Below are 18,789 nucleotides of genomic sequence, written 5' to 3'. Positions count from 1 at the left end.
AAATTTTATTTGGATAAAAAATATACATTATAGAAACTTACTACATTTCATTTCATTCTAATGCCGCTTTTCCTATGAATTGAGAATTTTAGACCTTTTTATCCAAACTTCTTTATTATTATAATCCTCTGCGTCGCCACTGAAACAAAATGCGGGGAAATTGTGATTGAATCTCTTGTAACCCAATAAAAAAAGCATTTTTTTCTTTTTTATATTGTTCGACGACATAGGTATATGAATTGAGATTACGTGATCATTACCGCCATTTTGAATTGGCAAACGAATACGACAAGTGTCGTCCTAATTTGCTAATTATTACCAAATCTTATTGCAAGGTGGTACTGGGAAAAAAATGGCGGGAAATGATCACGTGACCCGATGATATACGACCCCAAGATGGTTGCGACACATCTTTATCGTCAAACTAAATTTAGTTGTTCCCGAGATTGAACTTTTTTGTTGAATTTTGTTGTGTTACTATGGCAAAGCCACACTCTTCTCCCATCCCTTCCCTTCCGTTTCTCCTCCTTTCCCCTCCACATTCATCTCGAAAGATAATGAAGTATATAAGGTACTTACTTGTTACACAGTCCACATGTTTTCTTGCAATTTTCTTCCAAATATCCCTGGCTGTAGCCGACGACAGAACCTTCACAATACCCAGACTGCGTGTATAGTGAGCATTCAGGATCTGTGTCTACACATTCAACTAGAAACAAAGACAGTCAAATCAGAATTAGACACAAAGGTGAGGTTATTTGAGCTCGTCCCTTGCCGTTATGGTAAGTAAAACTAGTAAGGTAATCCTTTGTACCAGGAAAACATCAGTAGATACACTAATATAATAAAAAATAAGTAATAAAAATACATGTCATGCACACATGTACACCAACATGGCCGCCCTGACATCACACGTACACCAACATGGCCGCCTCTTGGAACCAAGAGAGTGAACACGTGATAAAATAGTAAAATATTACACCCAACTCACCAACAGGATGCTTCTGCTGTGACACATCATGAGTCGACGTTCCTACCGGTTCTTCTTTACCTATTGGTCCACTAACACCTTCACTGTACGTATAGCTAGGATACCTCGATTGTTCCATGTGTCCATATCCCGTCACGTGATGCTGGCCGTGATTTTCATATCCCGCTACGTGACGCTGGCCGTGATTTTCATATCCTGTCACGTGAGGATGACCGTGATTTCCATATCCCATCACGTGACGCTGGGCATTATTTCCATATCCTGTCACGTGACGTTGACCAGGATTTTCAAATCCAGTCATTGCCATCTGAATTCCAAATCCTGTCATGTGACCTTGTTGAGGATATCCCGGATGTGGGAGTATTCTCCCGTTATGGTAGATATGGTGAGACACAGGGTGCACATAGTTGGGATCTGGGAACAAGGGATCGATCAATGGAGGCTGGTTCGAAAGTTCTTCTTCACCTTCGTCTTGTTCAATTAGTGGGCTTTTGTACTGAGTACTTTTCATTAAATCATCCATTGCATTATTGGGTGTCATTGGGTACCTTACTGGACTATTAGCCATCTGGTGCTCATTTGGGTAATAAACTCCATTTGTGATATGACCAGGAATGGGTTGGTGTGAGAATGGGTCTACAGGTACGGCAACAGGTACAGGGACTGGTACGGGAACGGGCACGTGGACACCGATTAGAGCATTAGGCTGCGGCGGGGGACTGGTTCCTAGTGTAGGACTAGTAGGTGATTGGCCTGAAAAAGACGAAAGCGAGACAACTTTAGGCCAAAAATATCCATCGAGAGGTTTCTGCTGTTGGTTTTACAATATTATTGTTCGCCTCTTATCCATCGATCTCTTATCCAAAGACATTCCATTTTTTCCGCTGTAAAGCACTCTATATTCGAAATGTCCTTTTACAGATATTAACCCTTCTAAAATATCAATTAAACTTATTTTCAATTGGATCTTTGACAGACAACGTTGAATACTATTTTTTTAACTCAGTGCATGTTTGATGGAAAGAAATCGAAATATGGGTACGAATTTAAATATATTTTGAAGTAATAAATTGAATCACGACATACCTGTCGTTGGGACTGTTGTTGGGACTGTTGTTTGCTCGGTCGTAGGAGTTGTTTGAGTCCCTAGAAAAAAATGGAAAAATGGTTGGAGGAAAGGATGGAAGGATGAATGAATGGGATTGATGGTTGTATGGGATGAACGGATGGATGAATGCATAGATGGATGGATGGATGGATGGATGGATGGATGGATGGATGGATGGATGGGTGGGATGGATGGGATGGATGGATGTATGGATGGATGGATGGATGGATGGATGGATGGATGGATGGATGGATGGATGGATGGATGGATGGATGGATGGATGGATGGATGGATGATAGGATGGATGGATGGATGGATAGAGGGAGGGAGGGAGGGAGGGAGGGAGGGATGGATGGATGGATGGATGGATATATGAGTAGAATGAATGACATTTGATGGATGGACAGATCCAGACACTTTAACAACAAGGCCACTTTTTATTCAACCAACCTATTGTAGGATTCGTGGGGATTCTCTTGGGAGGAACACCTGCAATGAAGATGTCATTCCAAATATCAAAATGCATTTTCTTCCGCTCAAAATCATTGATTATAAAGTTATTGAAATCACATAAAAAGATAAGCCAGCGTTTTACCTTTTAGTATCTTTTCAGCAAACTCACACGCCGGTGCCATAACTGGATTCATAGACTTCATAATCAATGCATTCTCACACGTAGGTGGACTGCCTATCACACATAACTCTGGCTTACTAACAGCCAGGCACGTCCCAGCAGTAATCACCAACACACCCATAGCGTGTAACTCCCTCGCAGGCTTGACCACATCATCAATTGTCTTACCACACATCATATGGACTAACCTCTTAGGAACATCTACGCGAGACTTGGCCGCGAATACCGAATCTTTAACTGTTTGTAAAGCTTGCCCAATGGCCGGCGCGCCGCCTATAGGCCTTAAATCTCTAACCGCTGTTTCGATACTTTTAAGATCGTAGAGCTGATCAAGGTTAACAACTATTTTCGTTATCGAGCCATAAATGACTAGAGCAACATGAACGCCATCTTTAGAGATCGGAAACTGATTGATAGTTATTTTAGTAATTTCTATTAGGCTACGGAAATCCATTTCGTCAATAGCTTCGGATCCATCGATCAGGAACACGATATCTATAGGCGATCGATTATTAGCATCCAGATGACAATCTACTTTGTAGGGTAGGGTCGGGGGAAGCATTGGTGGTGCTGGTTTGGTTGGTCGTGTGGTTGGGGGCGCTGTGGTGGCTGGAGAAAAAAAGAAAATTTCAAAAAAAGTTTTCAAACCAAAATATAAACGAAAAATAAATAAATTACTTGTTTAGCTGGCTAGGTTTTTACGACGAATTTTCTGGCATTATTCATTAAAAAAGACCTTAAATATTTTGTTCTTTGGATTCGTAGGAAATTACTAGATGTAGCCGCCATGTTGGATGACCAAATAAACTACATATTGTTTATGAATTCCTCCAAAATGGCGACTATGATGTCAAATCCGATTCACAATATAAAAGCCATGGGCACCATTTACGATGACCAAGAAAACTAACGAAACTAACTTACTTGTTGGCTGGTTACAAACTTTTGGAGAGCACATCAAGTCATTGCCGATAACAAAGACTGCGAAAAAGAAAAAAAAAGGTTAATTGATTGACTGATTTTTTTTTTAAATTCCACAGAACTACACTGGAACATAAAGATTCTAAACAAAAATTAATGTTAACAGCGCATTCTTATTCACATTCATTCTCCTTTCCTCTCATTAATCACCATGCTTTATTTACACTCTCATTCTCGTAGCCCTTTTTTCCTTTCTTCCCCCCCCCCCCCCCCCCCCCCCCAATTAACAATATGATCTTGCGACTACCAAAGGAGTTGAAACATCTCAAAGAGGATACTAGTATTAGTGATTTCATGACGTAATAGACCCTTTTTACCTTAGGCGCAATGTTTTCCTATTTCAGACCACGTAACATCCCCTATCATTTGTTTAACGGTCGTACATGAGAAGATACATGAATATGGATACAACTCAAACGAAGAATCTTATTCTCAAGATAATTACACCTTGTCTGTAATAGGTAGACATAGGTAGACATAATAACGCCCAAATTAACAGGTCTATATGGGAAGCAGAGAAATCTAAATACATTTTGGGAAGCAGAGAAATCTAGGTAAATAACTCTTCTATTCAAATGGCTACAATCGAGTAACTAGGTGCTTTGGGGCAACTTTTATATCACTCTTGAAACCCATTAAAAGCTTAATATCTAGAGAAGCCCACTTAAACGAAAACGCGATGAACAGCTATTTGTATAGATAAAAAGTAACGATATGTTGATTCGATTTGAAAACAAGGGTTCATAAGTAGCTTAAGCATGAGTGCTATCAAACCATGTTGTCAAACACAAGAGGGTTTTTCATTAATCTTTCGAGAACATTCTCAGTCATATTTCCTAAACATTAAAAAAACAACACTTGCTTGGTTTCTGGAATGTTTTCTTTCAGCCAGCACGCTTCCGTGGATATTTTTAGAATAATACACAAACAATTTTTAAATTTGTCATGAAAAATTTTTTACAATAACTTACAAATTTTTCGCGCGCTGATTGGTTATTTTATATCATCAATAAGGACAGACAGATAAACCTGACGTCAACGAGCGCGCGCTCTTTCCGTTAGTTGTTTTGATCAGTAAAAATGACGCCTCGTGGATCCACACTACTTTGGCAATGTGATGACGCAATTTATCGTCAATAAGAGGACAGACACATAAAAATCTGATGTCAATTTGTTAATTTGATGAGGTTTGCATTAAAGTCAGCACACGAAGACTGTTAAAAGAAATTCTAAAATTCAACTGGATTAAGTGAAATAAAGCTATTTGTTTACAAACACTGCAAAATATCATTGATTCATTGGTATTGTGTTTGTTAGTATGCTTCATCAGCCGTTCCGAGGTCGAGGAAAAACTGGGTCTAGTTGGCATTGCAGTGCATTTTAGGGCAGCTTTAGGGTACGAAATAGACGCCATCTTGAAAATATGCTCCCAATCGACAGTCCCAGAATGCATTGCAATGCCAACTAGACCCAGTTTTCCTCGACCTCGAAATGGCTGATAAGCGATATAGCTCGGGATTTCTAATATTAGAAGAGGTCTATGAAGGACGAGTATTATTATACGGGTTCGCGCATTTCGTTGAAGAACAACTGTAATTAATATTTGAGTACTTACTTCCTTTTAAGTCTGTCAGCAAAGCACTTTGTGCATTAGTGCTGAAAGGAAAATCCGGTTCCTCGATAACAAACTCTGAGGCAGGACTACTTGAAATGCTTCCGAGAGTACTCAGGTCATTGGCTTTACCCAATCCTACAGTATACACTATCACCCCAGTCTTCTGCAACTCTTGAGCTGGTGCGGTTACATCATCGTCTGACTTTCCCCCAGTAATAACGATGATAATTTTTAAGACTCCTTTACGACCTTGACTTTGGAATATTTCATTTGCTTTCGTTAGACCGGCACCAACCGGGCAGCCATTATCGGAAGCTTGAAGTTTACTCAGTGAGCCAGCTAAGTCGGTGTTTTGGCTTTGAAGATCTTTGGCCACGATTACCCCTCCAGAGAAAGCTAGAACTGCTATATGTGTTTCTGTTTGGGCAGATGGAAGAGATGTGGCGATTGATTGTACGATATTTGTTTCTTTGTTGAAGGATGGTGAGGGGATGTCGCGACAAGCATCCAGCAGGAAGACTAGGTCGAGCTTCGTTTCTATAGCAATTACGAGAAAGGACTCAATCATTAAGAAACTCAAGAAAATCAAATACGTCTTGCTTTGTCAATGGAATATTGTAACTATCGTTAGAAATCACGTCAAGAACGCGACACGGTTATAACGACAATAGTTGAAGCAGTGCGACAGGTATCCAATGGAACTTTTGGGCACGACACAGTCACAGTCAATGCACGACACGTCCGTGCCATGAGATTTCTACAGTCGTACAATTTGACTATTCTGCATAAACTTTTTTTTTTTTTTTTTTTACAAAAAGATATATTACCTCCCTTTGGGATGCACTGTTTATTCCAGCCCTGCACAACTGAAAGAACTGAAAGAAAGGCAATCAAAAAAAATCATAATTTGTTTTTCGTAAAGTTTTCCGTATAAAATAATCATGGTAAGAATAGTGATGATGGTAATGATGGTGGTAATAATATGATAATATTGATGATGATGACGATTATATTAATAATGGTGGTGGTGATGATGATGTTGATAATGTATGCCATTGTTTAACAAAATTGAAATCAATTTAGAATTTTTTCTTCCTAGACATTGGTTCGAATTCAGCTTCATCTAGATTTATTTGGGATTAATCAAAATGCTTTAACGTAACGTTAATATATTTTAAGACGTACCTTTGAGCATCTTGGCAGCCATCAACTCGCCCAACGAGACATCATGCGAGAACGTTTCACTAACCATTGTATAACTCGAACGAGGCGAACTCGCGACTTTCTCAATGTCAGTCGGCCTGAACTGCGTCCCCATGCCCATAGAAAACAAAAATACACATGCACCCTTTAACGCATTGGCGGGAACGTCGACGTTGTCGGCAGAAGGTCCTGTCATAACTGTCACCAAGACGTGTGGGATGTCTTGCCTTCCATATGGATCAAATATTTTAGTCTTGATTTCCGTTAGCGCGTTTCCGGTTTTACTCTCCCCACCCGGGTAAGGAGCACTATCAACAGCATCATCCATTTCATTGACAGTGAAATACGTGAACAGATTGAATATTATTTTGGTTGTCCCGGAGAAAACAGCCACGGCAACGTGTGTACCACTTTTGGCAACTGGGAAGAACCTATAAATAGCTTTGACTATTTCTTTGATTTGCTCAAAGTCTTGGGGTTTCGTGTTGTCTCCGCCTTCGATGAGAATTACAAGATCTATTACACCTATAAATACAATAACAATAATTGATAAAATATATATCTTCAATAGTATTTAAAATACAGCCAATCAGAACGCAGGAAGGCCGTATATTGGGCGGTACTGCACCGTTCCTTCCCATCAGAATACAGTATATAAGTTAAGAAATTCGGGAGTTCATGATGAATAGACCTCTTCAGCTTGGGGTAATGGTTTCTCATTTCAGACCACGTGTCATTCCCTTGAGAATAAGATTCTTTGTTTGAGCTATATCTATATTTATGTGTCTTCTCATGTGCAACCGAGCGCAAACCTTAAACAAAGAAATGATACTCTAGGGAATGACACGTTGTCTGAAATGGGAAAACATTACGTCAGAGCCGAAGAGGTCTATTAAAAAAGAAACCCTTTTGGAGAAAGCCATTTGTTATGATCTTAATTAACTTATACTGAAAAGTATTGGATCATATGTTACGTGACAGCTTTAGTTCATCACGGAAATATCTATGACGCATTGATGACGTCATAAATAATTACAGTCCAATCTCTCAACAGTAATCAGACTTAAAAATTTTTTTTTAAATTTTCTCCGTATTTCCGTATTTTTAAATAGGTTTTAAATGCTTCTGTCATTCTACTGAAACGCGATTGGACGGTAGACATGCCCTTAATTTTGATTGCTTCAGAAAGAACATTTTCACTGTATCATATGTTCGAATATTTCTCTTTGCCACAAAAAAAAATATGCAAACATGGATGTATTTTGCTCTTTTTGATATTTTTCTCATTTCGAAAACTTCTCTTCGTCACAAAAATAAATAAATATGCAAAATACTCGTATATTGTTTGTGCCAGGTGAAATATCATATCATGACAAGCAGTACTTACCGTTATTGGACTGTGGGCTTGGTGGAAGTACTTTTGGCGGGGGAACATCTAGATGACAACAAAAGATCAAATATATTGTGTTAAACCAGTTGATCTGAAATAGTGAAATAGAAATGAGGTCACTGCAAAACTGAGGTGTCACGAAGCCTGCGAAAATTGACCAACGAAAAATAACATGTTCGTCATTGCAATAAAAATATAAAGCTCATTAATTATCGTGTCACTGTTTTAAAGCGCTTCCTTGAAGTTTTTTTTTGGTGGCCTGAAAAATCCATAATTTCAAGAGGAAAAGTGACATCTTAGTTTCGTAAAAAAAATTCCATTTGGTGGCCTGAAAAATCTATAATTTCAAGAGGAAAAGTTACATCTTAGTTTTGTAAAATTTTCTCGATTCTGATTGGTTAATTATTTTTCTCGGATTATCGGGAACCTGGCGGTATTCCCCCTCCCCCTCCCCCCAATTACCGTAAACCTGCTCAAAATAAAATATTTAGTACTCTCCAACCTCTCTGTTAGCACTTACCAATGCCAACTTTAGCGATTTGTAGATTTTCAATCAACTCCAGCGCTTGTGTATTAACAGTATCAATACTGGTACTATGAACGATATGGATCTCATGTGGCATGCTAGCGACTTCTTCCGTTACTTTAATTCCTGTTCCACCCCCAACAGAAAACACGAAAATTTCGATTTTATCGTCTCTTAGCGACCGGACTGCATCCGTGTACTGGTCACTAGGGCTTCCCGCCAAAATCACTATCAACACCCTACGCACAAGCGGCCTTGAACTCCTATCAAACATCTCAGTTTTGACACGTGATAGTGCTTTTCCAAGGTTAAGGGTCTTTCCTCGTCCAGGGTGTTCTGTACTATCGATGGCTGAATTCAATGTTGGCTTAGTAAAATATTTATCAAAGTCAAAGATGATTGATGGATCTGTTTCTATGATCCCAAGTCCAACGTTAACGTCTTCTTTTGATATCGGGTAAGCACTGCAGATGTATTTGACAGCGTCCAATATATATATGAAGTTGGCTTTGGGGACAGATTGGGAGCCATCGACCAGGAAACCAAGGTTCACTTGCACAGCTAAAATTAAAAAATAAAATAAAATAAAGTACCCCAAGAAAATATTTGTACCAACCCCTATGGGGTTTTGTGACACACATGCAAGTCTTACCTTTCTTGATTCTAAAAGCACCATTTTCAGAAGCGGAGTCCTTGGAAGAGTAATCAACTAACATCACGTGATCTACAGCCAATGGTGACGCCACAGAATTCAGCTCTGCCTTATCGACACTGGATCCGACTCCAATAACAAATATGGTAGTATTGAAGCTTTTGGCCTCGGTTGCTGGGTTACCCACGTCATCACGTGACTTAGAACTTGTAATTATGACTAGAACCGTGGGTGTCTGTATTCTTGTGTTTCCTTTGAAAAACGAGTTGGTCGTGTAGGTTATCCCTTGACCCAAAGAACCAGGACCTTTGACAGAGCTTTGCTTGATACCATCGACAGCAGCGTTAATATCCTCTATTGTGTTGTATTGGTTCAGCGCGATAGCAATAGAAGGGCTTCCATTGTATGTGACAACGCCCACTCGTGTTTTATCTTGATTGACGACGAATGCGCTGTAGATCATTTTTATGCTTCGTAGGACTTTCGGGAAGAAATCGGCTGTGAAGCTGTCGGATGTAACATCCACTAAGAATCCTAGTTCCATTATAACTTCTGTTAGAACCAAAAAATAAAGATTAGTTAGATGAAAAATAGTTATTCTTCTCACCACGTGCAGGGTACAACAAATCATTAATTCTTTATAGAACGGTGTATCGGTTGCACATAAGAAGCCAGGCATAAACATGGATACAATTCAAACAAAGAATCGTTTTATCAAGAGAATGACACGTAATAAATAATATCAAATATCGTACAATAAAAGTAATAAATATTAATTATTATCATTATTACCTATTGGGCCCGGCGGAGCACCTTTACTTAGAGCTGCAAAAGAAAAAAAAAGATTTAGTTATACATAACTTTCAAAAGAGCACCTCATATATAATGTTCATTTTTGAAAAAGCTAATCGTTTTAGTGTTAGTCAAGAGGTCCATCCATTCCGAGGTCGAGTACAAAGCTGGGTTTAGTTGGATTTGCAGTGCAATTTTGGTTTGTTTTAAGGGAAGAAATAGACGCCATCTTGATGTCTACAAAAACAGCCCAACAATGCACTGCAATGCCAACTCGTCCCAGTATTTGCCTTAACCACGGGACGGCTACAATAGGCATGTTTGGTACCTTGTCTTATATTCTGTACCACTGGAGACAACTTCTGTATCATCTTTTGAGGATCAGCGAACATTAACTTGTCTTCAGGTGGAAAGCTTACTATTTCAGTCAACTGATTCTTGTCTGCACTGTTGCCAATAGCAACAGCAAATATTATTACTCCGTGGTCGCGCAAGTCACGTGAGGGAGGCCTGACGTCATCTTCTGAGGCTCCAGCTACTAAGACAACCAGAACCTTTTGTGCTCCGGGTCTTGCGCTTTCGTCGAAAATTACTTTTCTAACAAAAGAAAGGCCTTCACCAAGTAGCTTTTTTTCACACTCCTGGTACTGATACTCATCTACAGCCTTATTCAGACTCTGCCGCGATGTGTAGTCAGTGAGAGTAAAAACGACCTTCGGTGTACATCCATAAACTGCAAAGCCAACATGAGTTGCATCTTGAGAAATTGGAAAGTTTCCATAAATGTTTTTCATGAAGTCTTTTGCTTTGGTGAAGGTCTGGGTGTTCATTGCATTTGAACCATCGATGAGAAAGACAAGGTCAAGGACATCCTCTGAAATGACAAAATATCATTATATATATTATATATTGCCGGGTTCTTATTCTGGACTCGTAAGCCACTATGCATTAATACAATAGTTTGCCATTTGACATTTCACATCGAATGTTCCCACGAGAAATGTTTTCATTGTTCTGTTTTAAGTGCACCGCAAATATTAGAACGAAAAGAATGGTGGGTCATGTTAAATCAATGCCTAGAGCGTGTTGATGGTGTTATCTGACAAATTGGATTAGAGTTTAAATGATATGTCCACCAATTTCCCTCATCCAAAACCTCTTTAGAGAACTACATATTTCTCAAAATTTCACCAACCTTGATTTGTCACAGGTTTAATTCCGCTCTCTTCTTTATTGGTCGGAGACCCTGTATTTGGTTTCTTGTTGGCACCTGTGTCAGTTCCAGGGGATTCACCAGGTGTACTGACATTCCTTTCAACCCTTGTGGGAGGAGGTAAAGATGAGCTATTTGGCGATGGATGTTCCTGGACACTGCTCCCAGGTGTTCCTGGCTGAGTACTTCCACCTGGTTGATTTCCTGAGGTACTTCCACCTGGTTGATTACCTGGAGTACTTCCACCTGGTTGGTTCCCTGGGGTACTTCCACCTGGTTGGTTCCCTGGGATACTTCCGCCTGGTTGATTGCCAGGGGTACTTCCACTTGGTTGGCTTCCAGGGGTACTTCCACCTGGTTGGTTCCCTGGGGTACTTCCACCTGGTTGGTTCCCTGGGGTACTTCCACCTGGTTGGTTCCCTGGGTTACTTCCACCTGGTTGGTTGCCAGGGGTACTTCCACTTGGTTGGCTTCCAGGGGTACTTCCACCTGGTTGGTTCCCTGGGGTACTTCCACCTGGTTGGTTCCCTGGGTTACTTCCACCTGGTTGATTCTCTGGGTTACTTCCACCTGGTTGGTTGCCAGGGGTACTTCCACTTGGTTGGCTTCCAGGGGTACTTCCACTTGGTTGGCTTCCAGGGGTACTTCCACTTGGTTGGTTCCCTGGGGTACTTCCACCTGGCTGGTTGCCTGGGGTACTTCCACCTGGTGGATTGCCTGGGGTACTTTCACTTGGTTGATTGCCTGGGGAACTTCCACCTGGTTGGTTGCCTGGGGAACTTCCACCTGGTTGGTTCCCTGGGGTACTTCCACCTGGTTGGTTCCCTGGGGTACTTCCACCTGGCTGGTTCCCTGGGGTACTTCCACCTGGCTGGTTGCCTGGCGTACTCCCACCTGCTTGATTGCCTGGGGTACTTCCACCTGGCTGGTTCCCAGGGGTACTTCCAACAGGTTGACTGCCTGGAGTACTTTTACCCGGCTGGTTGCCAGGGGTACTTCCACCTGGTTGACTACCAGGGGTACTTCCACCTGGTTGGCTGCCAGGGTTACTTCCACCTGGTGGATTACCTGGTGCACTCCCACCTGGTTGACTACCAGGGGTACTTCCAGCTGGTTGGTTCCCTGGGGTACTTCCACCTGGTTGGTTCCCAGGGGTGCTTCCACCTGGCTTGCTGCCAGGGGTACTTCCAGCTGGCTGGTTGCCAGGGGTACTTCCACCAGGTTGGTTCCCTGGGGTACTTCCACCTGGCTGGTTGCCTGGGGTATTTCCACCTGGCTGGTTCCCAGGAGTGCTTCCACCTGGTTGGTTTCCTGGGGTACTTCCACCTGGTTGGTTTCCTGGGGAACTTCCACTTGGTTGACTGCCTGGCGTGGTCCCACCTGGCTGGTTTCCTGGGGTACTTCCACCTGGTTGGTTCCCTGGGGTACTTCCACCTGGTTGACTACCAGGGGTACTACCTCCTGGCTGGTTCTTAGGGCTAGATGTAACTTCAGAAAAATAGAATGCATTTCAGGATAATATCTAATAAATCCTTTTAAGTCTGCTCTTTTTTAAGGTTTCTTACCTTCAAATGGAGATTTTGTTGTCATCTCAGGTTCATCGGGTGAAGGTGTTGGTTTTGGTGAGAGGAAGGCTGTTCTGGCTGAAATATGTGAAATTGTACTCCTGCATTAATTAGCTATGGATCTTTAGAGATAACTAAAGTATATGGCTCAAAATGTCAAAATTATTTTACCTTCTTCAATTTTGTTGATCAGTGTTTCTTTTATGTTGTTTAGTTTCGAATATTCTGGAACCGTAAGTATGTGCCTCTTTGCAGGTTTAGTAGCGATTCCAGTAAGCTGATCCATATCGTAGAATGTCCCTGCACCAACACAGAAAACCGTCACAGAATCAGCCGTCAACTCGCCAGCACCTAAGAAAATATCATCTTCTGAAGTGCTTCCTGATATAACTACGAGAATACGACGACGGCCGTCCGCTTGTTTGCTGCCATACAAATAAGCTGGAAATAATAAAAAAATGATTTCTTAATCTTTATCAACGAAATCGAAATAAATAAATTTTCATGAATAGGAGTTGACCACGAGGATATATAATGGCAAATCCGTTTCCTGTGCAGCAGGAGGTCGTGGGCTCGTTTTCCTTCTGCACGACCATATATATACCACAGGAACTTAAAATATGGACTCAATAGCCAAAAGTGCTGGCTGTCTTGGTTATTACGTCTACCCTTGCAGTTAAGGAAGTCTTCTCTAAAAATGTCTTCTTTAGTCACGATACAAATCAATCGTATAACAGTCGCTTTACAAGGGTTGCTAAACCTAATGTGAGGGGTTAACAATGATTAGCTATATATGACGTAAAGGTGTCATCTTTTTAAATGAAACCATGCTCTTCACTTCACCTACAATTCTTTGGTACGATTCCCTAATTCTTTGGTTTAACTTTGGTACCCCCCCCCCCCTCCCTCTATGGTACTTTCATTTTCAATAAATTATGCTATTCATTTTGGCTTAAAGATACCTTTTGTAGCTTGAAGAGCATCACCAAGATAACTATCCCCAGAAGGATAGCTGATGCTGTCGATAGCTTCTTTGATTGCAAGTTTTCCACTGTACGAATTCTCAAAGTCAAAAGCTAGTTTTGAGTCTTTGCCGAATACCACAACACCAACATTTACGCTTCCAAATGATGTCCAAAAATTTTCAAAAATGCTGTAAGCAAAATCAAGAGCTGAACGGAAATTGTCTTCTCCGACTGTGGATGATCCATCGATGAGAAAACCTAAGTCGATTTTTGCCTCTTAAAAGATACAAAAAAAAGAGAACATTAGTTACTACGGTAAGCACTGTTTAAGTGTCAAACAACAGAACGAATCTATTGTTTTATTGTCTCATTCTATTGTTTTATAATCCAATTGGTCCTTTCCCTCGAAGTTAACGAAGGCCAAGTAGTTACTACCTAGCCTCATGTGAAGTATAACTAAGTAATTGTAAAGTATTGTCAGTTTAAACACTGTCGCAAGGACAAACGAATAAAATAGAATAAAACAACTCTCATACCTACAAGACCACCTTCATCCTGTACTGTTTTTGGTCTGTCGCTTCCAGCCTTATTTTGACTAGGGCCTTTTTGGACATCTGCATGGTGGGGGGAAAGAAAAAACAAGAAATCCTAAGAACACCGGCCAAAAACTTTACCAATAATTTAATACATCCTGCAACACCACGCAAACGGACCAAAAAGACGATAATAGCAACAAAAAAAAAGGCACTCAAATTTTAGAGGAATGTCTACCTATAACAATGGCATCAGCCAAAGACTTGACCAATGAATCAAGCGCGTTAAACCCAACAGTCATCACGTGAGTTGAAGATGGTGAACTAGCAATAGCGTCCAGTTGCGCACGATCAAACATCATACCAACTCCAATACAGAACATTACGGCTCCGCTAGCTTTAATTTCTTCGGCGATGGATACAGGATCATCTTCAGACTTGCCAGCTGTCAAGAGCACGATAACATGCTGAACCTGAACTCTCTTGCTGCTGGGCAACAGTTCTTTCATCACCACCCCAAGAGCATCCCCAGTTTTCGTCACACCTCCAGGATAATTGATCCCATCAATTGCCGACTCAAAATTCTTTTGGTTGAAGTTGATGTTAAAGTCCATGTTATCTTCTGCCTCGTCACCATAGGTTACCAAACCAAGATGTATCCCATTTACGGATATTGGTAACGCTCGCTGGACTTTCTTGACAAATTCTAAGAGTTTTCTAAAGTTTCCTGAACCTTGTTCTTCGACAATATCTGAGCCATCAACAACGAATCCAATATCAAACGCCATATTGGAGCCTGCCGGACGAGAAGGAAATATTTAGTTTTGTCGCATGGCACTTTGGTGATTTTAAACTAATGGGTGAAAACTAAAGTTGGTCAGATATCTACTTAATTAATTCAAACAGCAGGGGCCGCGGAGCACTCTAAAAAGTTAGGGGGGAGTGCTAAGATTGAGACTAGTGTGGGAAAAATAGGGGGGGGTAAGATTGGAAAATATAAGAGACTAGTATGGGAAAAGGGTAAAAGTGCCCCACCCCTTCCGCATCCCCTGAGAACAGTGAAATTGAGATTTCGTGGATGTCATTCATTGAGGAAGACAAATTTTATTGTTTGTTGCCTTGATAAACTCAATATCACTCTTACTAGATGTTTTTTCTCTTCGTCCTCCTGTTTCCATGGCAACAGGGCTTGGTCGAAGTATGTCGTCCAAGTTTCTCGAAGCCAACATCAGTATAAGTCTTCTTAAATTATGGGCCAGCTTCGAACGTGACTCGTACCATTTTGGCCCACGAAATTTTTCTGGGGTGGCGTGCAAGGCATTACTTTTGATTGAGAGTTCTTTATTTAGTTTTCTTAATTGATTCAAGTATGAATCAGATAATACTCCCTTTGAGGTTTCGGACGATCTTCGGGCGATTTCATCTCGAAGTCTTTTTTGTAGGAGAAAAAGGCTTGAAACGTCATTTGTTTTTGTTTTAGGGATGTTGGTTTTCGTTGACACTCGACGTTCGCTGTGAATTTCATTGATCCATCTCCTCTCTACTATTTAAAGACATAGTACAACTCATTTGAAAATATTGTAGAATTTAAAAAAAGGTACACGAGAATGTTAAGAGAAATAGCTTTTCATGTCTGGGAATGTGTATCATTTTTCATTGATTTTAAATTTTGATTTTGCTGAATTTTATTCCTCCTTTCTTTAAAGTGCTACTACGACGAAAATCGCTCAAACTTGGATTCAGCTGAAACTTCCTAAGAATACTCTTTAAAGGTCCAATAATCACTGTATAAAGTGTTTTCTCGATATTCAGGACGAAAGTATGATATTTTTACGATTATTTTTTGGTGTCTGTGACGTCATACACTCAACATCGAACATCGCTCCATACATTTCTTTGTAGTTTATGATCAAAATATCAGTAGTAAAGGGAGAAAGAAATACCCAAACACCCCAAAATATAAATTATATTCACAAGTAATGTGAAATAAGCACATTAGCCACCCTTTGGGCTTCATAGGAATAAAATAAATTAAGGATTTATATACAAAGAAATATATGTAGCAATGTTTGATGTTGAGTGTATGACGTCACAGACTCCAAAAAATAATCGTAAAAATATCATACTTTCGTCCTGAATATCGAGAAAACACTTCATACAGTGATTATTGGACCTTTAAAGAGTATTCTTAGGAAGTTTCAGCTGAATCCAAGTTTGAGCGATTTTCGTCGTAGTAGCACTTTAAGAAATTAGAAAGTGTACATCCAGTATTTCCACTATGAAAAATAGAAAAAAATTGCTCTTTAAGATGCTTCTTTAATGATACACTAATATTGAAATTTTATATACAAAAAAACAAAAAAAATCAAAAAAAATCAAAAAAAAAAATCAAAAAAAAGCAAAAAATCAAAAAGTGGCCAATAATACCGGTTGTCAGTTGTTGTGTGTAGTAAGACCTTTCATGTAGCAACAGCAAAGAACCAGTATTTTGAACGTTATTTATTATTTGACTTTCTGGTTGAGTTCTCCCTAAGAATAGCATAACAAAACTTCGAGTGCTTTGCTTACCTTTTCTAACTTTAAGTCGTCTACTTATTCGCTGAGAGCAACTTGTTGACAAAATCAAAATCAAAAACAACCAGCAACACAAACAAACCGCTCTTTTTGCATCCATAGGGGGAAAAAAATTACACAAAATTCTCAAAATCACATCGTCAGATGCTTAGTCATTTGTTTAAGAGTTATATTTCTTAAAATATTTCATTTTTTCCCTCTGTAATTGGATTTTTATATGGCGGTGTCGTTGCCCTATTTAATTTCAATGACCTGTTATGGTCAATGGAGCGTTAAGTTCAAATAGCAGGTTTTTGACAAGAGTTACAAGTATCGTATTGTTCGCTTAAATAAACTCGATTAATTCACTATCATTTTGAGATTTATCAAGAAGTTACATTACTGTAATAATTCCGCTTTTTTTATGCTCCTATCAAAATTTGTTCAAAAAAATCTCCAAAAGAAAAAAGTTTTGCTTGTATTTATTTCGTAGCTGAAACGGTTATAAAGCCTGGCTCTCCCTAGCAATGCAAACCGATGCAAGCATAAGCACAAATTCAATCCAACGCAAGATAAACAATTGATGGTTTTCACGGCGGCCATGTTGGAGGGACTTAACAAGAGAATTGTCAATGAATTCTTTTGTTATATCCTCCAACATGGCCACCGTTTCTTTTGTTATTTAATTCTCTTGGGAATGGTTGAAACCGATCAATATCTTCCCTTCTATTGTACTGCGCCTGCGTCGGTTTAGGTCTAGTGAGAACCGGGCTTATACGTAAATGGGACAACTTTTGGTCCTTTGAAACAATGACTACACTTTCTTCTTCAATAAAAATGTAACCTTTCCTTATGTTTGTCTGATCTCGCTTTGAGGCGCTTGAAAGGGATTCTACAAGGGCACAAATCTAATGCGTGAGTAAGAATTCCGCGCGAGAAAGCCCATTTCCCAAGAATGAGAAGTGGATAGTATTTTCACTTCGATACTCTTACATATTGCGCGTAATAAATCCAACTTAGACCAATCCTCTATAGGACCTGCCTTTTTTTATATGAAGGTAGCCCTGGTCCTAGGAGGAAAGTCTTTGCTTTTGGTTCCCCAAGGGATCTCCAAAAACAAAAACGTTAGTCCAAGCAGTAGGTCACCCTACTTTCATCTACACTGGCACTTGCACATTTTTCATACGAAATCGTGCTTTTTAGGAAGGAAGCCAAAAGTCAAAAGTCGATTCTAGTTTGCAAATGCTAGAATCAACAGTTTCTAGCGGATTTAACAGATATTGAATTAAAGATTTCACATATTGGTTTCCAGTTTGAATCCAGGTTTTGGATTTTCGTTTCCAGGCAATTCATTCCAGATTGTACATATTGGATATCAGGTTTTACTTCCTGGATTTCAGATACCATATCTTGGATACTGGATTAAAGTGATTGCATTTCCTTGAGATCCAGATCCCACATCTTGGATACCAGATACTACACCATTACAGATACCAAGTCTTAAATTCCAGATTTTACATTTTCTAGAAGCCATATCTTTGATCCGAAATACCATATATTCAGCTGGGTTCTGGATTTCAGACATTGCATTCAGATTCCACATCTAAATTCCAGATACTATATCATTACAGATACCAAGTCTTAGATTCCAGATTCCACTTTTTGGATATAAGATTCTGGGATCGATCTACATCTTGGAATCTAGTCCCAGCAATGAATTCTGGATTCCAAATCCTGGATTCCTTTGCCTGACTGGTATTCACCTATTTCAAGACACCTTGTCGGTCGGAGATCGGAGGGGTGATCTGAGACTAACATAATTATGTGATTTTATGTTTTGTGGCTAGAACACACAAAAAAAATCACATTTCAAAAGTCATGTCTCATATTCCAATCTAAACGGAAACTACGTCGTTCGGCAGTGAATATATCAAAATTTGAAACGTGTTTTTAGTCTTACAGGTCTCTGATATCAACAGAACCCAAATGTACCAATAACATTATCGGTATTTGTTTATTTTGATTTGAGTTAAAGACAACATTAACAAGATCATTGCGAGCGAAACCA

At 39.8% G+C, this 18,789-nt stretch overlaps 1 protein-coding gene across 1 annotated transcript; it reads right to left on the bottom strand.

The window, feature by feature from the left end:
* On the bottom strand, window positions 1-18,324 carry LOC116300504 (uncharacterized). The gene is made up of 23 exons (XM_089038058.1): window positions 18,126-18,324; window positions 15,313-15,711; window positions 14,407-14,964; window positions 14,172-14,249; window positions 13,633-13,911; window positions 12,842-13,111; window positions 12,671-12,748; window positions 11,088-12,593; window positions 10,221-10,766; window positions 9,893-9,925; window positions 9,101-9,652; window positions 8,443-9,009; window positions 7,920-7,967; window positions 6,515-7,057; window positions 6,157-6,204; window positions 5,330-5,866; window positions 3,658-3,714; window positions 2,695-3,342; window positions 2,550-2,588; window positions 2,078-2,137; window positions 992-1,744; window positions 580-709; window positions 1-139 (listed from the first exon to the last, which is right to left on the bottom strand). Exons 1-23 carry the CDS (start codon window positions 18,322-18,324, stop codon window positions 73-75), a joined length of 7,995 nt encoding a protein of 2,664 aa, XP_088894184.1. The 3' UTR covers window positions 1-72.
* Between the last annotated feature and the right edge of the window lie 465 nt (window positions 18,325-18,789).

This window comes from Actinia tenebrosa, unplaced genomic scaffold (genome assembly GCF_029948245.1).
Source record: "Actinia tenebrosa isolate PJP-AT-01 unplaced genomic scaffold, QUT_ActTen_1.0 PGA_scaffold5__44_contigs__length_20552954, whole genome shotgun sequence".
NCBI classification, from domain to species: Eukaryota; Metazoa; Cnidaria; class Anthozoa; order Actiniaria; family Actiniidae; genus Actinia; species Actinia tenebrosa.
The sequence above is the reverse complement of the archived record's forward strand: the minus strand, read 5'-3'. Positions and strand labels throughout refer to the sequence as shown.